The sequence below is a fragment of the Nipponia nippon genome, unplaced genomic scaffold (assembly GCF_047370975.1).
Source record: "Nipponia nippon isolate SJK-2023a ecotype South Korea unplaced genomic scaffold, ASM4737097v1 scaffold_2, whole genome shotgun sequence".
NCBI lineage: Eukaryota > Metazoa > Chordata > Aves > Pelecaniformes > Threskiornithidae > Nipponia > Nipponia nippon.
Genome location: NW_028262336.1, coordinates 87,083,126 through 87,107,752, shown reverse-complemented (window position 1 = coordinate 87,107,752; position 24,627 = coordinate 87,083,126). Strand labels below are relative to the sequence as shown.

Below are 24,627 nucleotides of genomic sequence, written 5' to 3'. Positions count from 1 at the left end.
TTCTCTCAAGGCTGGGAGAGAGTCTGAGAATGAAATTCTGCTTTTCTTTGTAGATTTAGAAGATTAAGTATTGCTTTCTTCTTCTGGCTATGAGTTTCTTGGCAATGTTTTCCCGGAATTCAGTCTTGATACAGTTTTATCAGGGCTTCCTTTCTTTATTTATTTTTTTTCTGTAAAGTTGCCTTCAGGACTTGCAATCAAATTTATAGTATGACAGTTATCTAAGAGCTATGGTTAGCCTAAAGACAAAGCTGGATGTATGTAGGACAAAGAACTCTTCTAAAACCTCGTCTCTGAATTGGTATTAGTAGCTGTCAGGTTTTGCTAGACAAACCTAACAATTTTCTCTGTGATAATGTTTCCCAGCTGGAGGAAAAACATTTCTATAGTCTTCAGAGAATGAACTAAGCTATTACACTCAAAGGATCAGTTGGCACTAGATGTATCTGAATGTTGTAAAATTGAGGCTACTGTTGCCACTCCAGAAGGACTGCGTTCTCTAAGATTCCTTCTGAAGTTTGCACATCTGTAATTAAAGACTGCACTCTAGAACCCTTCCCCAACCTGACACCAGTTCTTTCAAGCAGTGCTTTGATTACTTGGTCTTCACGTCTCTCTCTAGAAAGGACAGATGAGGCCTCAGTCTTAGGTGAGATACGTGCCTTCTTTCCTCCATTATTGTTAATATTTATCTTGTTCTGGAAAAAAAGCTGCAAAGAAAAATATTCTACCTATAACTATTAGCTTGGGGCAGCAGTTTAACGTTTCCAAGACTCAAGAAAACTTATGTATCTATGAAAGTTCCCTTTTCTATGCAATGTCTTTCTACCTCTTTTGATATATAGCTATGGCTCGTATAGACTGCTAGTTCGTTGTTCAGAAGGACCAAATGGCTTAATTCTAGTCTCTAAGGCAATGATCTCAAGGATCATTTTCACCTGAGAATAATTCACTGAAGATTCTTGTCAGCTCAGATCCAGAGAGAAAGAGGTTTTTATTCCCCCCACTTTCTTTTGCAATAGAGGCACTTATGCCAAAGCTTTTCTTCCTTACCTTTCTTGCAGAGCTTCCCTATTTTGGAAGTAGCTCAACATTTTTCTTTGTAACCTTTAGTGGCACATAGTGCCCCATCTACAGTCCTTGGCAGATTACCGATTTCATATCAACATACTAGAAGAGATGTCTTATTCATCCAGTTATGTATAACTTCTTCCTGACATTTGGGCAGTTGTATTCAAACAAATAATGCAGTGACCAATAATTTTTGAATGCATACTGTGTAAGCAGATGGAAGCAAAATGTCATCTTCACTAAGCAGCAGCACCTCATCCAAATAACTTGGGGGAATTGGTTTTCACATTACAATATTATAGTAGCTTTACATTTGCCTAAGGCATTTAGGTACCTGAGGATATGAACAGAAAGTGCTGGCTTGTGTAAGTGATCCTTCAAAGATGAAGTTCTTTTAAATAAGCTTTTTAAAAGCAGGATCACTTTCTTCCACAGACTTATCTGTAGACAGTATGAAGAAGTCATGCTACTTCTGCTTGATTGGCTGATGAATCTTTTCCCTGCATTTCTGTTGTTTATCTTCTTATCCCCAAAGGCTTTTTGAAAGATCGACTAATCCCTACCATGTATTATGTGTCACTAACTTTGTTCAAAAAGTATGTCACCCAGTTTTTGTAGTTGAAATTTAGGTAGGTGTTCATTTTAGTGACTGCTGTAAGTTGCTATTCATTCCAGATGGAGGATAACAGTGAAGCTTAATGTCATAAAACTGAGGTCTATTGTTAGATCTATAGTTTCTCTATAGACTACTAGTTTGGGCTTTAAATGGTGCAGATCAGGCAAGTTCAGAATCTTCTTGCTTGGAATGTCCATCTGTCAATAGTGTAAACTGTGAAGAAGTGCTTCTTGGTAGGGACTGCTTCACATGCTCTGTAGAAACCACCTGTACTGGTTACTACTGGGTCTCTTGGACAGCTCTCTTAACAGTTTCTTGAGGCAATGTTTGCCTACCCAACTTGCACAGGACAGGTTTCTTTGTTTTAACCACCTCATCTGTCTGAATTGCTACTCTCTGCAGTAGCGAAAATTAGTAAGGAGCTGGAGAAAAGCCATGCGTTGTTGACAGGATCATCACAATCATGTTCCATGTGAGGAAGTACTGTTTGTCCTTTAATTTTTTTAAGGTTTGTGGACTTACTTAAGTTATTTTTATTTATTGGTGTAATTTCCAGGACCTCATTCATGTCCTTGAAAGTGCTCTGTATCTTGATCTTTTTAAAAGCCCCCTTTTTGCTTCAGCAGGACAAAGCTGTTTGTGAAGAATTCCAAGCTATCTCTTGAAGATAAATTGAAAGATAAAGCTGTTCCATTGCAGAGATCTTAAAATCAGTTCAGGGTATATGGACATTGTTATAAACTAAGTTCATCACATGCAAAGCAAGGCTTAGTCTTTCTAAGCACAGACAACTTGATTGTATGTCTTTTAAGATGTATTGCTATAAAAGTCCAGAAGATTGTGTGTCTGGTACCTGGAGATATGCATGCCATATAGGGTTTTTTGTGTGTTAGCCTAGAGACTGTTTTTTAGCTTGCCTTGTCACATTTTTTCCTGTGATTAAAATACAACTTTGACACCTAAAAGATTAGGTAGTTGGAAAACAATGACCTATGCAGTAGAATTAGTATTTCTTCAAGAATTATAGTAAATCTTTAAAAACAAAACAAACCCTCTTTCTTTAACTATCTGTTTAGTTTGATACTTTAGGTATGTCTTAGCATTACTTCTCAAATAAAATCCAAAACCTAGCTTAGGTCTAGGGTATGAGAAGGAACTAATTTTGTAGATATTCAACTGTACTGTTAATTGGTGTTTTAGAGCTGTTTATGACAAATTGGTCCAGAGGATATTTGATACCTTTTGGTAGTTGTCTTCTAGCTGCTAAATGTGTAATACTGTAGGAGCTTCAATAGCCCACTCTGTGAAGGGCGTATGAATTCCAGCATGGTATTAGCAGCAGAATGGCACAGGATATCCACAGAGGAATTGTATCCAAACTTAATCTTTCAATTTGCACTTAAAAGTTATGTGCCCTTACCACCATTTCCTATTGCAAGATGAGTCATGTTTGTGCTGTATAACAGGGTACTTGCACCTGTGTGTTACATATTTGAAACTCTAACTGACTTGTAGTCAACACCTTTAAAAGCATCTGACAGAGGCTTTACCATTATGATAATGCTGTCTTTATAAATGATGGCATGTTAATTGGTTTGAGAAGAAAGTGTTCTATAGTGTTAATTTGTTTAATGTATATCCATTAATTAGGATAAACATAAAAATAAGCCATACATACTAGTATGTTAGGCTAAATAAGAATCATGTCTTTAGATGACATGTTCTTAATGATATGCCATCCAAAATCCTCCTGAAAACTTTCTCAGTGTTGCGATTATGTGATTGTGATCTAATGTGATTTTAGTGCAAGTGAAAATTACTAGATTTGTGAAAGATAAAATGGAAAGTTCTTATTTGTCAAGAGAATAGTTACCATCTGTTTAGTAGCTAAGGGAGCTTTTCTGTAGTGTCTTACAAGCATTTAGGTGTTTTTTTCAAGAAGGCATTCTGTCAGTCTTTCAGTTAATGGTGCCTGTGAATTTGGTCAGTGTTCTTTCTGTCTTTCCATCCCTATCCTAGAGTATGATCATTGTGTTCATTCCTCCTAGGAAGCTGTATTTAGGAGTCATCCACTCCATATATGCTGTTGTCCAAAACTTTTCTTGTCTATTAAAAACTAGCTAGACACAATTACCAGCCTCTCTTATAACTGTATAAAACATAGCTTTCAGTTTATTTTGAAGAATTATGCACTTACACAATGTCCCTCACTGCAAAATAGATTTAATTTGCAGTGGCTAAATGGTTGGTTCAGTAATCATATCTTAAGGCAGTCATTTGGTTTTGTATTCACCTTCAATGAATAATATTGTGATGTCCATTCGGTATAACCAGATTGAGTTATTTATCAAGCATCCATTATCGAGCCTGCCATGTATCAACCATAGCAGAAAAAAAAATGGAACTCAGGGTATTCTGAGAAGCAGAATACGGAAAAAATTTGGATGTCCAGGGGGTATTCTCAAATATTTTAACAAGCACCTCTTTTTTTTTTTTGCTGTCCATCAGTTTTCCCTAGTATAGGTGGATAAACATTATTTTTGCTTGTTTTTGTGAAAAAATTATTTAGTAGTACAGCATTTAGGACAAGCAAGTAAGGTAAGCTTTGTGAAAATAAATACCTACTTTGTACAAAAATCTGAGAAATGGAGTCTAGATTGTGCATTAAGGTACAAAAGTCTGCTATTCCCATGGGAGGTGGGAGGGAAGAGTATGATGATTAGGAAATCTGTTTATCTTCAAAAGGACTAACCAGTGTTTTAAGGCAGATGCTTTCTGTGTGTTCTCTTGTTTTGGTCCCTTTTTTCTAGTTCCCATAGTAGTCTCTCAAAGTATATGAGGAGGAAAAAGAAGGGAAAATGGAAATTAATGCTGATAGACCAGTAAATAAGCAACTTTTTTTTTTCCTTCCTTTTTCCTTCCTTTTTCCTTCCTTTTTCCTTCCTTTTTCCTTCCTTTTTCCTTCCTTTTTCCTTCCTTTTTCCTTCCTTTTTCCTTCCTTTTTCCTTCCTTTTTCCTTCCTTTTTCCTTCCTTTTTCCTTCCTTTTTCCTTCCTTTTTCCTTCCTTTTCCTTCCTTTTTCCTTCCTTTTTCCTTCCTTTTTCCTTCCTTTTTCCTTCCTTTTTCCTTCCTTTTTCCTTCCTTTTTCCTTCCTTTTTCCTTCCTTTTTCCTTCCTTTTTCCTTCCTTTTTCCTTCCTTTTTCCTTCCTTTTTCCTTCCTTTTTCCTTCCTTTTTCCTTCCTTTTTCCTTCCTTTTTCCTTCCTTTTTCCTTCCTTTTTCCTTCCTTTTTCCTTCCTCCTCCACCAAAGCTTTGGACAATATGCTTCAGCAAACATAAGTTACCAGATACAATTTGGGAGTTAACAGGCCAGAAGTTTTCATATAATGACAGAAGTTCCCAAACTTTCTGAATGATCAATCCTCTTTCTTTTTTTCAAATGGACCAGTGAGTATCTTCACAAGGAAATTTGTTAGAAAAAGTCATAAAGGTGGTGTGACTTTTGTGCTCCTACTACATGTTTATAGACCACTGGCTCTATATATGAGGGTTACTGGTCTTTGAAGTTGTGCTAATGGACAAATGTGTTAGAAAAAATAGGTACATTAATCAACTGTTTAGAATAAGATAAAAGTAAGTTGAGTATCAGTATAGCTGGTTACTTTGTGATATATACTAGGTTTCCAAATACTGCGACAAATGAAAATACTACCACTTGAATATTCGCAAGAGGTCTTCACAAAACTTAGTCAGTGATTGCTTTAAGTAAATATCAGTGTAGCTGTGATCATTTAAAAATATCTTACCTTCTAGAGCTATGAAGACGAGAGGAGGAATCGGTCAGAGCTTGAGGTTAGATGCCAGCGTTTGACACTGGAACTGGCTGATACCAAGCAGATGATTCAGCGAGGTGATTACAGACAAGAGAACTATGATAAAGTAAAATGGTAGGTACCTCTATAGTTCAAGTGTTCTACTAACATACAAATGTTAATAGATAAACTTCAACCTTGACTGACTAGAGTTTTTCATTTGATTTTTGGCTTATGCACACCACAGATATTTTTCCTTACCTCAACCCACTAACGGTTCAATTATCTCCTGCAGTGTATTGCAGTCATAAGATGAACAACATTTTGAAACCTGATGCATCAAATAAGCTTCCTAAAAGTTTATATTTAGGGATTTACTGTGTTTTCAGAAGAGCCTGCCAGTCTTATTGCAACTAAAGAAGTGGGAGCTGTTGATGCCAAGCATCTTAGCACAACTACTCTTTTTTTTCCTAGTTTAAAAGCAATGATCTAACAAAGGCCCTGTGCTCTACTTTGTGGTGCCTACGCAGTGAATCAAGAGGGTAGGACTTTGGGAACTAATATTTAACAACTTAAGATATCCTTGTAACCATAAATTTGAAAGGGCTGTTATAAAAACTTTGTCAGAGAATCTTAGGATTACCTTAGTGAATTGGTTTAACTGTAGGAAGTTCCAGTGTCTCTTTTCATTTTTAAAATATAGATTTTGGAGTTCTACCCTATGCTTTGAATGCCCATCTCATAAGCAACAATTGCAAAATAATGAAAATGGACTTATAAATACACTCATAGGCGTATACTTCACAGTCCAGCTCCCAAATGGCTTTTTCAGTGTGCTTGCAAGTACAAGAAATCTGGCCTTTGGCACATTTGTTGGGGAATGGATTAAAAAAATGGGGATTATGAATAAAAACCACCATGTCAGCTGCTTAGTTGTTCATACTGAATGAACTCAGGCACAGTTACTGACACAAATGACTATGCCACTAAGTTATTTGAAGGAGGTCTGTTTTCTGAATAACTGTTCACAGCTATATGTACTAAAACAACCTTGGAATCTACCTGGAAGCTTGTTGCAAATGGGATGGATTGATGCTATGGTTTGCTTCCCATGTGCAACTGCATTGTAATAACTTTCATGTGAATGGCCTCAGTGTTTAACAGTGTACATTTAAAATAGTCTTGAGTTGAAAAAGGCATGAATGAATGTGCCAAAACCTTATTTGAGAGAGTAGGTTATATTCATCTGGGTAGGCACAGACGAAGGGGAGGGGAGAGCACTGTTGGCATGACCACATGAGGATATCTGGGAGCATTGCAGGAGTTAATCACTTCCAGGCTCGTTTCTGCCTTTAAAAATGCTATGTCAAATCTTTGAGTTCTGGTGTACTAAAAGTTATCTCAGTTTTAAAGCTACGCTATGCTTAATATAAAACTGGTTAGCTTTTTTTCCAAACTGCAAGCTTAATCTGGCTCATTCATTTCACTGTTCTGACAGTGTCAGATAGAGTGGAGCCATAGAGCTGCTTCTTTGTGCATATGCACAAGCATTCTTATTCAGGTCACCAACATAATTTTTGCAACTGTGATCTGTATATTTTAAACATGAGAGGAGTGGTACAACCCCCTCTGGTATCAAGGGACTGTATACAAGGGAGAGTAGCAACTGAGAACAAGTATACATTGCTTTCTGTTTGATTAGGAAGACGGAAATGAAGTTGCTTTAGTTTTTCATCCAACTTCAATATCTGCAAAAGATTCAAGAGAATGTCATGGGAAATAGCATCAAAAGCTTGATAAAGATAAAAGGATGGACAAGGGTACTTACAGTTCATTGCTAAGAGGAGAAATGTATAGCCTAAAGTTACACTAAAGAAGAATAATCAGAGGAGGATGAAATAATTTAGGGTAGGAATTCAGGATTATTGTATTATAATTTAGGATTATTTTTTAAGTACTTAGAAATGAGGAAAATTCTTTCATATAATAAAATACTGTTGCAGGTGTTAATAACTAAAAAAGGTAAGATTATCACTAATTGGCCGATGAGGGACTGGTTGGAAGAAGTCAGTGTCATGAACTGAAAGAAGGCTGAGAAATTACAGATGCACAGGAATCTTGTTCATTACACTTCATGCATCTAATAGTTTCACTTTATTTTAACAGTGAACGTGATATGTTTGAACATGAATTGTCAGAACTCGGAAGAAAATATGAAATATTAGAGGTGTCACACAAAGCACAAGCTAAAGAAAAAAATGACTTATCAAAAGAGGTAAACATAAAGTTCTTATTTCAGCAATTGTCTATTTCTTCAGCTCAGGAATTTGATTCTTTGTCTAATGACATATGTCAGGATCACCTGTAGGATTATGGAATAATTTAGATTAGAAGGGTCTTCAGGAGACCAGCTGGTCCAATCCTCCCATGCAGTGCAGAGCCAACTTAGGCCAGATTGCTTAGGGCTTTGTCAGATTTTGAATATCTTCAAGGATGGAGATTCCACAGCCTTTCTGGACAATCTGTTCCAGTGTTTGTCCTCCCTCTTTGTGAAAAAGTTTTTGTAAAATCTAATCAGAGTTGTTGCAGCTTTGTTTTCTGTTGCCTCTTGTCCTGACACTATGTGCTTCCAGGAGTCTGGCTCTTTCTATGCGTTCCAGTTGGATAGGTGAGGATAACAATAAAACCTTTCCCATCCAGGTTTGTCTTGTGAAGGCTGAAACCCCTCCCATTTCTCTCAGCCTCTTGTACACATCTTGGCAGAGCTCTTCTGGTCTTGCTCCAGTATGTTAATGTCTTTATGGGGAGGTCAGAATGGGACATGGCACACCAAATACAGTCTCACAAGTACTGAACTATAGGATAATAATAATCTTCTTCAACATATTATTTGCATTGTTGCTAATACAGCCTAGTAGACACTTGGCCTTCTTTGCTGTCAGGGCATGCTTCTGGCTCATGTTCAGTTTGTTCAACTAATATTTGCCTATCCAATCCATATCTTGCCAATTTTCCCATAGAGATGTTATGGGCGATAGCTGAAAGCCATGCAGAAATCCAAGTAAATGACATGGACAACTGTCCCCCCATTGATAGAGCCACCTTTCTTGTCAGGTTTGCTAGGCACAGTTTGGTCTTAGTAAATCCATGTTAGTTGTTTCCAGTCACCTTTTCCTCCATATGCATGGATATGGCTTCCAGGAGGATTTGCTTCATAACCTTTGGAGGGACTGAGGTTAGATTTACCAACCCCTAGTTCCCTGGGTTCTCCTCCTTGAAGGTGGATTCTGGTCATCAGAAGCCTTGCTAACTTGCTATGATCTTTCAGACAGCTGGCCAACCTCATAGCAACGTTGGCTATCTCCCTCAACATTGGTCAAGTGCTTTCCATTTTTTCCCTAGGCATTATGTACATGCTGTTTTCCTAGGTCTCTAGCTTAGTCTTCCTTTGCTTCAGTCTTCCAAACTCTGCCAATAAACTCAGGAACCTCGGAGACCCAAGGGCAAAATTTACCAGTGAAGGCTGAATGTTGTGAGTATGCTCCATCCCTCAAAAGGTGCAGAACTAGTTAAAACTTACTTTAGCTCTTTCTGACCAATAGTGGCAGTAGGGCAGAGCTACTGTATGGTTTATATTTTGTTGTGTATGTTTTTCCTAGACATCAATAGAAGATGTATTTTTTCTTCTTTGTGACTCTAGTAAAATAATGGTTCAGTTGCCCGAAGTTTCCTTCACTTCACCTTTACAGAAGTTAGTTCTGTGTCAGGAATAGAGAGACTGCTATTCCAGACCTCCTCTTTCTGTGATACTGCCTATTGACAAGAGGACTTCCAGTGCTGCTTCTGGTTTGTGTAGGACTATCTACTAGGGTTGATGGACTGTTTTTCTCTAATGTGTCTCCATTAGTCTTTGAAAGTCATTCTGCTGGAAAAATGAATAAACGCCTGTTCAGGCACAGAGGGGTTCTCATCTCTTTTAGGGTTCCACTGAGTTCTGATTCAGTTAGGTCCGTCACTTCACTCAGATCTCAGTCATTGCCATTCTGGTAGCACTAATATTTCACAGGGGAATTATGTTTCTGCTGCTTCAAAGACATTCTAAGAGCCAGAGTCCTGTTAGGTCAAGAGAAATGTCCCTTGCTGCTTCTCTGTTCATTAATTCATTCATCCAAGAGTCACGAATTATGTTCAGTGATGGCTCCCTTACTGAGCATGTATTACAAATTTGGGGTCAAGGGACTCAGAGAAACATACATAGAGAATGTTTCCAAGTCCTCTGCCTTCATCTGTAGGACTTCTTATGGTTTATATCATACAAGCTTCCATTACTCAGTATCCATTTTCACTATTTCTGCATCTAAATTGTTCATAGGGAGGATTGCTTTGCTGAACCTCCAGGATTAACTGTTCACCTTAAGTAAGCAAGTTAGAATAGAAACATCCAAAACTATTGGAAGGGATTTTTCTGTTTGTCAGATGTAGGTGTAACTTTGCAACAGCTTTTTGGGAGGGAGAAGAGGCTTACTGAATCTCAAGAAAAACTTTTTCAGTTTATAACATTATTGGCTAATTATCAGGTGGTTTGTAGCTCAGTGCAACTTCAGTGTGAAAAGATGACTATTTTTTTTAAGCTGTGTTTCTGTATAGAAATCTTTCTAGGAACGACCAAAAGGAATAGAGAAAAAATTGATTGGTTGTTCTGAATTCATTTGTGAATTTATTTTTTAATGGGATATGAAAGGGGCACTGCATGAGAAAGTTGTTCTTGACTTCTGTACTGGTCTAGGCAAGAATCAAATGGAGGATCTTTGTGTGTTAACACTTTGGCAGCTGAGTAAATGAGACCAATTATGCCTGAGAGGATTCAGGGGAGATTGTGTTCTGTAGTCTCTAACAGTGTTACAGATAAAATAGTGGCTACAACTACCACTATGAAGATAGTACTGCCTAATTTTACAGGTATTGTCATGTACATCAAGTTCGTATATATGCATCAAGTACTGCAGTGTAGCAGCAACAATGGCTTTTTTCATTAACTTTATACTAAATTAATCTGAGGGAGTAAAAGTAGCACTACTTTACACTAAAATACCACTTCAAACTGTGTGATTACTTGAATCTTCTGGGAGGTCTGTAGTGGTTTTTGTGTATGCTGGTACAGTATCACAAGTTCTGAATCAGAGGAGGGTACAATTGTAAGTGTTTACACATTATGTATTCCCCGGGGGGAGGAGGAGTTGGAGGGGTAGTAACTCCTAGATTTCTTTCTTCATGTAGTAATTCATGATGTCTGTGTTCACTGTGGATATACGTATAACCTGTTACTTGGAGAAAGGGGACAGTTGTGGTTTTTTTCTTAAATAAAACAAACTATAGGACAGGCATTTATACCTCACCCTCTGTGGTGCTCAGCAAGTGAGCAGATGGAGAGAAGCATGCCTCTAAGAGCGCCTTTTTTTTTTTTTTTTTTGGTACGAATTTTCGCTGTTTAACTTGTTGCTCCATGTCTTTGACTTGAGTATCTCCCTTAAATAACCTTTAGTCCTTTTATGACTCAGGAAGGGTGAATTCTATCTAAAACATGTACATGATGTCTTTATAGCTTTGGGGGACCTATTTCTGGTAAGTTATTGGTTTATCTTTCTTTGAACTTGGCATGTGACATCCTCAGGAGCTTAAACAGCAAAATTATTTAAGGTGATAAAACTGTGTTTTGCTATCATGACTAAGGAGTTGGGCCACTCTGCACCAGTGCCATTGTGCTCTGTGGCTGTTCTCTGACAATGTTCACCTCGAACAGATGGAGACTACTCCCTCCCACACTACTTCTTGGAGTAGTAAAGAGGATTGATCTGGTGATTGGGAATGCTGTTACGGAAACTCACAAGATATTCATGTTTCTACTTTGGCATCAGTTCAGCCTTCTGTAGCAACACCATGCTAAATGAAAGTCAAAACAAGGCATGGATAACCCTCTTTGCCCTTGGTGCTAGCGTGGAACATCACTTTGTTGATGACAATCATGATATACTTCAGCCCCAGAACTAGCAGTTTTACCATTTCTTTATGGAGCAATAATCACTCTTGTGCCCTTAAACTTTTCACTTCTGTTTCTGAGAATGTTGTAGGCAGTATGATGACAGGTTGGCACCGAGACTTGACATCAGTATTTCTGACATAGTACTATTCAATACTATCACTATTCAGTACTTCAGTACTATTTAGATACTGAGGTAGATTAAGGGGCACTTTATCTCTTTTTCAGGTGCCAACTACCAGAAATAAATAATGAAAACTCATAAAATGATAATTTTATTAAAGTCTCTTTTTCAGCATAAGCTTCACCAACTTACGTTAAACGTAAGTGTAAATAGAGTTTTTTGGTTCAGGTGATTTCACAGAAGATAGTTAAAATGAAATCACAAATATGAGTACATAGGTTAAATACTTATCTTGAAGTTCCTGTTAAAGTGTTCTTTTTAATGCCTTTTATAGCTGGCAACCATACAACAATCCCTCAACTTGTTGCAAAAAGATAAAGATTATCTTAATCGCCAGAACATGGAGCTTAGTGTTCGCTGTGCACATGAAGAAGATCGTCTTGAAAGACTTCAGATTCAGCTAGAGGATGCCAAAAAAGCTAGGGAAGAAATGTATGAAAAATATGTTGCATCCAGGTAAGTTATTGTGTGTTTGCTTCTATCAGTAGTCAACTTATTTAACTGTTTTCCCTTGTTTCTGGCACAAATTCTGTTTTATTTAAAAAAAAATTAACTTTCAGGAAGCTAGTCCATATTTGCGTAACTAGAAACAGAACACTTCTGTTGGGTCTTAATGTGTATCAGGAATTTTTTTTTTTTTAAACCTTTGATATAAGACCATAGCAGTGAAGATGTCAGTACTGAAAGTACTGGCAACTATTGTCTTAGGTGTATATAGAAATTCACGGATGTAACTAATTAAATACAAAGGAGAGAAAAATCCTTTGAAGTGCTTTGAGTTACATATCTCCTCCCACCCCAAATGACCTTTATTAAAAACAAGAGTATCTGAAAGACAGTCTAAATGATTATTGCAGAATAAAATATGTTTAATTTTCACAAATATTTAAAATAGGACATAGTATGTTTCATATCAGCTATTAGAGCTATCAGTCTTTCATATCTCAAGTTTGAATACAGATTCCCTAAATGTAGCCTTGAGAAATAAATTGATCATTGTATGCTAGCAACAATGGTAAATAGTGTCAAATCCTTATGCTATTTGAATTGGTATAGATATATGTATGTATGGGATGTTCAACAGGAAACACTACACTATTCAGCTACGTGTCTTGCTACATACGTAGTGCTGTACTACAAAATTTCAAACCACATTTAGGTTTTTCTTATTCAGAATTCAAGATTATCCAGTTCATGTTCTTTCCCTATATCTAGATGCCAAAAAATACCATTTCAATATATATTCCAAAATCACATCAAATATTTGTCTGTATGTACTTCATTACTAACCAAAAAAATGGTTTTATGTTCATTAGTGTTTATAAAAAAAACACCTGTGCATTGAATGAATGAGCTTAGAGTATGAAGTGGGTTCAGCTTCTCTTCAGCTGCTTCCTTCTCTTTGAATCAAGATGGAACTGCAAAGAGCATCTCTGAATCTATAGATCTTGTGTAGTTGTATAACTAAGATGAAGTGTACCAATATGACTCTCCTGTAATGCAACTAAAAGACAAATTGTTGTCTAAATGGAAGTAGAAGAGCACTCTACTGAAATTATCAGCTATGGAGTTCCAGCCCATATTGGTTATCCGAAGTATTTTTAATACTATTTTTCCTTTCAATGCAGTCACTTTTTTTTTTCTAATTTGTTTTACATGTTTATATCTCAGAACTGTGTTCACCTGGAACTTCTGCATTTTAAATACATTTTTAAGACTTGCTTTTTAAATGAGTTTTTAAAAAATCATGTGAGTCTGAGCAGTCTTCCTCTAGAAATGTGCTTGTAAGCGCTGACTGTTGTAGCTATATTTCTATTTCTAGAAAACCACTGTGAAATCCTTATCCTGTAATAATCATGTAGAGACACTTTCATAGAGCTGTCTTCATTTGAGAAACCTAGAAAGAGATGTGTGTAACTTGCCTCTACCACAGTTTGGGATACTGTGCAAGCCTGCTTCACTGTCCTCTGGAGGTCTCTGTCTCTTGCATTTTGATACCAGCTAAAGAGAAATTCTGTGACTCTTACTTTGCCTTTAGAGGTCTTGATACTGTCATTGGGATTCTGTACTGTTACCAAATCTCTCTCTTGACATCATTGGTGTTGGTGACTCTCTTCGTGATGCTAATTTTTACAGGACAGATATTAACTGTAATGAATAATGCAGGTATGTCTGCTCTCCTCTAGAGACTGTTACTGTCTTTTGCAGGGACAATATAGCATAGCAGAGAAGAGAGCGTAGTGTGTTGAGCAGCATGTGTAGGACTGCACTGCAGCTTGGGCAGCCTAGGTTGTATTCAAGGTTCTGCTGCTGACCTGCTGATGAACTTTGAATAAGTCATTTCATAGTGTAAAAATGTAATGTAAAATGTGAAAATGTTAATGTAAGATTTCTTCTGTAAAATAAGGGTACTAATATCCTTTTGTAAAGTGCTTTAAAACCTGCATGTCATCTGCAATATTGCAGAAGCTGTTCCTTCTTTACATTTTCCCACGCACATGTACACACTTTGTGTTCATCTTCTGAGACTGCGTCCCATAGTGGGGATTCCTGTCTATTCAGCAATACAAACCATCCATCTCTCAGGTGAAATACCTACGGTATTAGGTTTCTTAGAGAGAGCTCTATAGAATCCCATTTATTTGTTACGTAAATTAGAGAGGTACAAAGTAGAGCAGGAGAAAACTGTACCAACTAATGGACATGCTACAGTCCTCACTGCTAGCTGGAGGTGACATTAGTTTGGGTAATGACCTTCTATTTGCTACCTTTTGAAGAATTTGAGGCTTTTTAATGCTCGCTTCACATCTGGATCTCTTTTGGTTGCTGTAGTTCAGGAATGAATATGATGAAAAACAAACCCAAGTAGGTATTTTTAGGAATAAAGAATAATTCACCTTCTGGTCACCATCAGAACTGCTGGCATTGGGGTACTGTAGTTAGAAAATTACAGACTTTAGGAAACTGAGGGATTAACTTGCCAAATTTTGAAAAAGACACACTTCAAAGTAGATGGAGATTGTGGCAAGATGAATGGCAGCAGCTCATAGCTACAGTTCTTGGGAATCTATGTCTAAGCACAGACCAGCACAAAAGATTTCTCTTTATATGTTTAATCTTAAAACACAATCCACAGTTGCATTGAGATCCTCAGATCACGTTTAGTTTATTCACAGTATAAAGCCTTATGAACAACAGTCCTGGAAAGAAGCTCATTCAAGCCTGCAGCCTGGAGAAGATGAAACAACTTGATAAGGCAAAAACATTTTTAACTACTGCTTAAACAAAAGACTGTAACAGCAGGTCAGGAATAAAAATCGCAAATGATGGTCATTTGCTTCAGCAGTAACTCAGTTGGTGTTTATTAAAAGGCATTGGCAGGGCAGTCAGGGTATATACTCAGAATATGCCCTTTACTATACCATTTGTTTATTTTAGTCATCGTAAAGATAAGCATCACTTTGAACTGCCTTGTGGTGACATCACTGTGGGTGTTCAAGACTTTTCCAGATTCTTCTAATTTTTTGAGTGAACGTTCCTGACTTTTAGCAGTCCTGCCATGGGAGGGAAGGTGTAATTTCTGCAATGACAGAAATTTCTTTTTGGCAAGTAGTAATGGTAATAGAAAATTGTCTTAGTACCAAGAAAATGGTAATGCTCATTGGTTCTGCATGTAAGTATTGTATCCTGAGGTCCTGATCTTCAGCGTTCTTTTTTTTTTTTCTTTGTGTATTGAGCCACATAACGCATAAAGACTGCAAAAAGTTTCTAATGGGGACCTTACATTCCAGTACAGTGTGGGTTTTGGGTGTTTTTTTGGTTGTTTGGTTGGTTGTTTTTTGGTTTGTTTTATTATCAACTTCTTCATTGTGTCAAAGATCTTCATAAAGTATTTTGCTGTAGTGGGGCACACTTGAGGAAGGAGAGGAGATACATTTACTTTTACCTTGAAGGTCAACTGAAATTCAGTGGCTCAATAAAAAGAAAACAGGAAAACCTAGACTGCAAGCATTCTGACATTTAAATATTTTGGGGCTTTTAGTTAATGTGAAGGAGTTTTTGGCCAGCTCAAGTACTGATTTCTAAAAATTATGGGCTATCACACAATTGGAAATTGGAAGAAATCTAAAACCTTTTATGGTTGTAAATGCACATTTCTTCATAAGCATGCTTTTATTTCCAAACCCGTAATTTCTGCCAGTTGCTTCACTGCTGGTTGATTATTCTTGAACGTTAACTAGATGCTATAAAATTTTAACATTCCTTAGCTGTTAAGTGCTTACAACATAAGCCTTTTTTTGTAGTTTTGTAGGAGAAATTCTTTATGGGATTCCTACAATCTGCAATGGGCTTCCAAAGTTACAAAAAAGGTGTTGATATTGCTCTGAAATGAAATCCTTTTATCCTGGAATTTTCTGATATCTGCTGCTTAAAAACTTAAATATGTCTTTTAATTAATTTATATGTCACATTGACAGGATAAATTCCCAAATCTTGGGGTTTTTTGACTTCACATATCTCCACAACGTGTAATCTTCAATGTTTCTTGTGGTGTGTTTTCCCCATATCAGGTACAAATAGTACACAACAAAGTCTTGTAACAGCATCTTGTAGTACCATGGCGGTATTGTAAGTTAACAAGTTAATCAGCCCTTACCCAGTGATAAAGAAGCTAGAAAACTTTGGAAAGCAAGAAATTAACTTTTTTTAAGTGGTTAATTAAAATAAACACTCATGTAGAGGCTGACAAAGAGTTTCTGGAAGAATGGTAAGCATAATGTGGTGTGATTAATCAATCAAAATTAAAACAGTATGCAGAAAGCTTTTTTTTTATTCCCAATTAAATATTATTTATTCCTGATTGATTTTCACTCAATTTGCATAATAGGCTAATATGTATTTCAAGCAATTTGGGAAGAAAATGAGTAAGAATTAAAAGAAAATGTAAAATCAAGAAGTGCTCTGCTGTACTTGTACAGCTGTACCTGAAGTTTTGATATTTTGGCCAGTGCAATTAATTTTAAATTCCTGTGTTGTGTATTTGTATATTTACAGAGACCACTATAAAACAGAATATGAAAAGAGACTGCATGAAGAGTTGGAGCAAATAAGGTTGAAAACAAATCAAGAAATCGAGCAACTAAGAAGCACTTCAAAAGAGATGTATGAACGTGAAAACAGGTAGATAAGATGCAGGCAATAACATAACTAGGGCAAAAATCACCAAGTACTGTTTTGTGCTTAGGTATAATCCTAGTTGACTGGCTCTTTGAGAGGTGATCAAAATGTGAGAATTTAAGTTCAATTATGAAACTGATGAGAATTTTGTAAAAAAAAAAAAAAAAAAAAGAGAGAGAGAAAGAAATTATACTTGCACAGTAAATATATTGTTTATATTTATTATTAAATGTTGGACATCCAACACTGTCAATGAAAAGTATTATTAAAATTCATGTTCTAGATAAACGTTAGTGGTTTGAAGTTTGTTTAGATGTATAGTATTAGTTAGTTAATACAAAATGTGTCGGCTTACCTGTCATGCTATATGGGCAATCTTGAAACTGTGCCAGGAAACCAAAAGAGAAGGTGTTGATGCAGAAAGTAAAGTAGAAAGAATGAGGGAAACCAGTAAGACTTATGCCTTTCTAAAATAAATCTATTTGAGATTGTTTACAGGATTATGATTCACAAAAGCATTGATTTCCCGTAAACTATTATAAAATCCTCTTTTGAAGAAGATCCTAGTCCTGCAAAGACCTGCATATTGAATTTTGTATGTGTGTCATCTTGTTGAATTCCATGGAATTACATGCAGAGTTAGACACGTACGTAAGCCTTTAGGGATCTAAAGATTTGGATTTTTGGCACTGGATTTCTTTTTGAGCTTGTTTTTTGCCCCTTTTATTCCTTTAAAACAGGAATTAATAATTCATTATAACTTCATGGTGGATGTCCTGAAAGTGTCTCGTGGAGAAGGAAATGACTGTAGTAAAAAAATTTGTGGCATCAGCATCTGTTCCTCTAATAGGTAGTTTTGTTACTGCTTGGAAGAGTGAAAAAAGAACATGACTCCTGTTGTCTGTCTTCCAGTCAACTAAAAGGTTCTAATTAAAAAAAATTGCATCATTCTGTAGTTTTGCAAGTGTGAGTAAAATATATACACACACACATATACATCCACCCCACTTCCTGTATGCAAATCTATTTTGAATTACAAAGTATGAATTTAAACCCCCACTGTTGGTGGAGATTTGACAAGGGTCTGTATATCATGGAGAAAGCTACTGAAAGATATTTCATTTGTATCTGGAACCAATTTACAGAAGTTTTGCTCCTCATTTTGAAATAATTAATTCTGAAATGTAAATTCCTTAGATTTGACTTCATATTTTGCCAAAAAGGATTTTTAGCATGTGCTCTTCCTATAAAATTCTAAAAAATTCCACTCTAAGACAGTGCTTCCCAGTCTGAGGTGCCCCGCAATGGCGAGATAAATGGAACCCCAAGGTGTGAGCAAAGCAGTTTGTAATGAAGTTGTGTGCTGTAATGAGATGCTGATTGTGACTGAAAATAAAGCTAAGATGCTGGTTTCATCTTCAGGCTCAAAGCATGGAATGGTATTACAGCTAAGCTAATCTAATATTCAGTTGCTTTTACTCCTTACCACTTTGCCAATCCTGGTGGGCCTGATGTTTCGCTTGAATTTATTGGCACTTATTTTCCACTTGGATGTGTCAGTTCAAGAAGCTAAAATGAGGGAGGGGGACACACCAATAAAAAGGTGATGCTTTCATTCTTAAATTATTTGGGATCAGTTTCACTTGTTTGGTTGTAGTAAGCATTGGCTATATTTACATTAGCAAGTGTGAGTGAATTCACAGGGCATGTGAATGTCTGCATGAGGTTTGACTTTGGATTAGCTGTAGTCTTGTTCCCATAGATCAAACAGAATGTAGTAGTTTTGAGCATGTTAGATGCTCTCCATGAGCACATCTTCTGACTTGGTTCAATCTGACTGGAATCCAATTTGTGCACTCTAGAATAGTTTAGAGATGTGAACTGAAGTGCAGTAAATGGCAGTTGCTAAATGTTTATTTCAAAAGCTAATATAGAGGCCCTTGTGCTTCTGCTTCCCCTCCCCTGCCCTCATCCCACCTGTTTTTCTTCTGTATCTGTTCATGAATCTGTAGTTAATATTTCTGTCCCATTTTAGAAGGGTGCTTTCACTTGTATGATAGGCTCGGCTAGATACCTGATGGTCCATATGGCCTGTATGTGCAGCCATCAGACAGGTGCTTTACCTCTTTTAAAATTGCAATCACACTATCTGAAAACTGGCAGTATCGCTAGTGTGTTTCCTAGTTCTGTTGAAAATATTTCAGCAGAAGTTACATCACATCTGTGATTGTCATCTTGTTGGTTGAGTAGTGCCTCGCTTGTGTCCTTTTTCCTTCTATTGCATTTTCAACTGATGAGCTATTCAGTTAAGCAGAATAGTTTATTGTCTAAATGAGTTGCTGTATATCTCCTACCATTTAATTTTTATCCCACTTCGATTCCTCTAGTCATAAGGATACAACATTGCACTCCTACTCTGAGACATAATATGCTTGATCTTAATGCTGTTAACAAAATTAATTACCATGTTCTTATATTTTGGTATGAGTCAGTTTTAAAGAATCTACTAAGATCAATCCCTGAATTTCATCGGTAGATTGTTAACTGTTACGTAATTGTGATGTTGATTCTTCATAAGTAACTATTTCCTATTCATATGAATTACTTTGAGTTCAGAAAAGTACCATTGATAACATTTCTTTAGTATAGAAAATAGTCTTTCATCCAAAAATTATATACCTTAAGTGTGGCTACAATGACCTAGGATAACATTTACATGGGCTTAATAATTTTCCATTTACCTTTATATCTTGACTTTTTTCTTTTCTTCAAAATTTGCCTGAGGCTATAATTTCATTTTGCTTTAAGTCAAAAAGTTCCTGTGGGGAAAGGGAGGAAGAAACAACTTCAGTGGGAAGAGCTTGGTTGATCTTCATTAACAGTTTAGTTCAGATGAAGAATGTGGTTTTGAAGTGAAACCCCCTAGTCATTGCTACTTGCCACATTTTTTGCTTGCCTCACAGTTTGTGTTTGAATTTGTGGTGTTGTGCTCACATTTGTAGCACATGAACAGGATTCCTTTTAGATGAAACAAAATTGAAAGTAGTCTCTAAGATCACCTAATATATTCTAAATGCTAGTGGTGTTCAGGTCACAGGAGAAAACCAGAAGTAGCTTAAAGTTAAATCTTCAAAAATGGTCATAATGTAGGTGTCTTGTCTTCAACAACCACTGTTTGCTCTGCAAATTGACTGTTACTATTTTGCACTAAATACAACCTAGCAGCACTGTCTAACCCTAAGCAATACTTCCACTTACTACAGCTTATATAGGCAGACTACGGATGAACAGACTATTAATACCTATATAATTTTTAACACAAATACTATATGTGTTATTCTTCACATGATACTATTCTCATTTGTGTCAGTGAAATAAGAATGAGAATTTGCAAGTCTTGACTGATTCTTGGTTAAAAAATTGAAAAAGTATAGATTGATTGCAATAAAATGTTTCTGTTATTTTATGGTTCTGTGCAGATCAAAAATGTTGCCAGCAATAGAAGCCAGAAGGAGACATCAATGATATGCAATAACCTGTGTATCGGACTAACTAGCCAATTAGTTGTATGCGGAAGTAGGATTTCTATGCCTAGCTAATCTATTCGTGCTCTATCATAAAAGTTGTGAATCATCTCAGCTAGGAAGACAGCATTCCCCTAGTTATTAGTGAAGTACCAAGCAAAATTATTGAAATTTATTTAATTCCTACAAAAATTAAATCACTTACAGTTTTAATATTCCAGAATTATTCCTATATTTCTACATACAAATAGGTGGTTTGATCATTGTTTTTAGAATTTCAGAACTGGAAATTTTGCTGGTAAAAAGTATGAAAGTAATCTGAAGTAAAGCCTCTGTAATGAATAGGCATATAGATAGACAGACCCCTCTATCATTCAATGAGAACTGAAGAAGGTAGTATTGAAATTAAGATCAGTTAGTAGTAATTCATGAAGCAAAACAGTCTTTTCCTAACAGATTCTTGACAGAGTAACTTTTGTTTCCTTCAGAAATTTGAGAGAAGCGAGAGATAATGCTGTCGCTGAAAAAGAACGAGCAGTTATTGCTGAAAAGGATGCTTTAAGAAAATATGATCAACTCTTAGAACAGTAAGTATCTTTTAAAATGCATATTAAAAAAAACTAAAGGTATAACTATATTTATATCTAAGGAGTTTTAGGTAGGTAGAATGACTGCTTTGGCTTTCTGCTTATGAAGAATAAATTGAATTACAAACATTTTGTTTAAATGAAGTTACAGATTTAATTCTAGTTGTATTTTTTTTTTCCATTACCAGTGCAGTAACAATATGAAAGTTTGATTCTTCTCCTACAGTCCTGTAAAGACAAGCAAACATAATTATGCATCTCATGGCAAGAATGTGGATTTCATACTGTACAGTAGCAGTGGTCAAACTCTGAACCTGTTCTGTGGGTTTTTTTCTTTAGTTGGGAGTAGAAAACTATCTTGTATGATTACTTCAATTAATAGTTTTGGTAAAGTGTGGATAGAGAGCAGTAGTCATGAACAGGTATGCTTGCTACATGCTTCTTTTCTTACTGCTGTTTCTTCTCAGTCTTTCATATTCCGTGTGTAAAACATAGTGTCTATACAAATGTACAATTTATTCACGTGGAGAAGGAAAATATGATTGATTTTCTGCCTGTTCACAAGGAGTCTTACTATCCTGCTCTGTAGCAACTTGTCTTCACTTTTTGTAAATTTAGAATATTAGCTGTGGTAAATTATGAGGTAACTGAAAACTATGGACAGTAATCAAAGCTGTTCTGGGTAAGTTCATAGTGTGTCCTTAATTTTGAACTTGATTCATTGTTTAATCCACATCTTTTTTCTAAAATAAAAAGGGTCAGTTCATGAACCAACTGTGCCACCTAGTCATCTGCTCAAAGTACTTGATGTGAAATGTTTTTGCTTGGAATTGTTTTTGATTACAGGTAGTAATCTGTTAAAACGTTGTTAGCTTAAGCATAGACACAAATTAATTAAAGCTTTGAATTTTTATGTGTAACTCCTAAATTGCAGTGGTGATGTTACTGAAGAAATAGCATTGCCCCGACATAGCCACAAAGGACTGAAAAAAATGTCAGTGCTAACTAGTGGCGTGAAACAATAGGGGCAGTTCTAGAGTAAACGAGATGAGTCAGAGGACTCAATATCCACACTGAGTTTTAGGGGTTTAACTTCAGATTAATTCTAGTTTGGGCTGAATGGGCCCGATGGTGCTGAATGCCTTTTAGTGGTTAGAGTGCATTGTAGGTTGGATTCTCAAAAAGGAATTCAGTTAGCTAACTCTGAGATGATGGCTCCACAATGCAAATCAAAATGTGGAAATCAAAGCTGGTTAAGTGGGGACAACCAGGAAACTTGGTTCAAAACTAATCTCCTGAGTCAAAATAAAATGCTAATGTGAGCCAACTATGTGTTTCTTTCTGATGAGACTCCTACCTTTCACTGTGATAAGACTTACTATGACATGTGGGGAGTTCATATCTAACTGGAAGCTCTTCTGGAAAGTAGGTCTGGTGTACAATAATTTGAGTATGCACACTTTCTTGTTTTTAATGAAAATACCAACTTTATAATTCTTATCTTATTTATTTTTAAAGTTAAGAACCATGGAGAAACTACTTTTCTATTCTGCTGTATTCCCACTCATATAATGTGTCATTTTTTTCATATCATTGCTTTTTTGAGGAGGGAAGTTCCCCTGCAATCAGAAACACAGGAAGGTTTTAAAATGCAAGCTTTAGAGGGGAAAAAAAGAAAGTTAGTAATATATCATTTGTTGTCATCTTGTTTGATATACTCATGCTTCTGTCCTCCTGTCGCTTTTTCTAGTGTTAAGCTCTCTAATTAAATAAAACCATCCTCAATTTAAATAAATTAATAAGTTGATTAATACTGTTTTTTGGAGTTCAAAGAAGTAGATTATTCCTCAGGAGACTGTGCTTTTCAGAGAAGAAACTTCTGTTTGGGAAAATGGAAAACCCATATTTCCCATCTTTAAAATGTAGGTGTCTCTCTTTAAAACTACCTTCCTTCTAACCACAGGACAGGTGGCAACACTGTGACTTTTTCCACATTTCAAATCGTCTACCTAAATGAACTGCAAAGTAACAAACTGGCATGATGAGATGGAATAAGCGCCTTTAATTAAAAGACCCCAAATTCTGAATTTACTGTGGACTGACATGTGGCACTTCTGTGGAACAAAGAAATTTTCTAATATCACCAGAACCACCTAAGATAAAAAAGGAATACCTGTGTTGTCCATATTTAAGTGATTATAACAGCTAGTTCTACTTCAGTGAAAACAAGGTGACTCATCGTAGTTACCACTGGTATCATAATCTGTATAAACAAACATGTTTGAAAGCTTCAGAAGTATGTGGAATGTTGACTGGCCTGAATGGTGGTTAAAAAAAGCCCCTGGCAAATCTTGTGATCAGAAGTGTAACTAATACCCAATTTTCTAGTCAAGTGCAGTTATTTTCATTTTTCTTACTGATGTTTGTGATAGCTTTTTGTAAACAGCTATTTACAAATGCCAAGAAAATACCAAAGCGATAATATTCATGAAGGAGTTATATTGAGAAAGAATCTGCTCTTTCAACCTTAAAGTAGACCACTATGATGGCAGGATGCAAGTTTTGTTGCTCTCTGTGCTATTATACAGCTGTAAATACTGTGTGCGAATCCATGTTTCATTTACCTGTGATGATGAAAAAAAATTAACTGATTTGATATTTTGGATTAACTGTGGTCAATGTCACACATGTTCTAAAAAAATTATGACCAAATGGAAACATTTTCACTTTGTTTTAAACTTCTGGTAATGTGACTAAGACTTTTTTCTAATTTTAAAGCTATATTACCTCAATTGAAAATATCTTGGGGTTGAATGAGGAGAGCAATTCTATAATAGCTCCATCATCTACTACATAGTAAAGTGTAGATACTAGATATGTTCCAACTTTTCCTTCTCTTGAATATTCCTGGAATGTTATTTTCAAACTATTGGCTGTGAATCCATTACTCCCTTCTTGCCAAAAAAACCCCAACCCAACAAAATAACAACAACAAAAACCAGCACCAAAAAGTAGAACAAATGCATCCTGGTTTCCTATCAGTTTTTTTCCTACTGGTTAAATTTTCTAGTTTCATATAAGGTGCAACATCAAACTGAAATGGTTCCTTTGTTGAAAGTGGACTCTAAGGTCTAATATGGGGTGAACTCGTACAAGAGCACTTCACCTCAGGGGATGCCTACAAGAGCCATCTCTTGCCTTTGATTGTTCACTTCCTTTAAACCTTAAGGAGTATAATGACTTTTTCCGTGACTGTGCAGCTCAGCTCTATCAGTGGAAACTGGTTCAAAAATTCCAGAATTACTGGGAACACAAAGGAAATCCATAGATGGTGTGATTTTTACAAAATCTTATTTTTCTTAGTGACAAAAAAAAATCTGTACTCTGTTACAGTCGATTGCTGCTCACATGATGTACTCAAGGTGATTTTTCTTTTCCTGTGTTTGTAATGACAAAATGAGAAGTGTAGAAAAATGAAGAGAAACAAAATAAGTATGCAGTAAACAGAAATAGTATACTCAAGAAAACTGTGTTATGGCAATACTATTCCTTCAACTTTTCAGTGGGCACTATTTATAAAAACCCTCAGTTTTGTAAAAGCTAACAGGAGGTTTAAATTC

The 24,627-nt window shown here is 36.1% G+C and overlaps 1 protein-coding gene across 4 annotated transcripts in view; it reads left to right on the top strand.

The window, feature by feature from the left end:
• Positions 1-24,627, top strand: part of PIBF1 (progesterone immunomodulatory binding factor 1) — a 125,569-nt gene that overhangs the window by 15,716 nt on the left and 85,226 nt on the right. For all 4 annotated transcript variants that reach the window (XM_087758096.1, XM_087758094.1, XM_087758095.1 and 1 more), the window contains exons 6-10: positions 5,499-5,632; positions 7,664-7,772; positions 11,993-12,174; positions 16,774-16,899; positions 20,909-21,007. In XM_087758096.1, the coding sequence (XP_087614222.1) occupies positions 5,499-5,632; positions 7,664-7,772; positions 11,993-12,174; positions 16,774-16,899; positions 20,909-21,007 (650 nt within the window). The remainder of the gene's footprint in view (positions 1-5,498; positions 5,633-7,663; positions 7,773-11,992; positions 12,175-16,773; positions 16,900-20,908; positions 21,008-24,627) is intronic.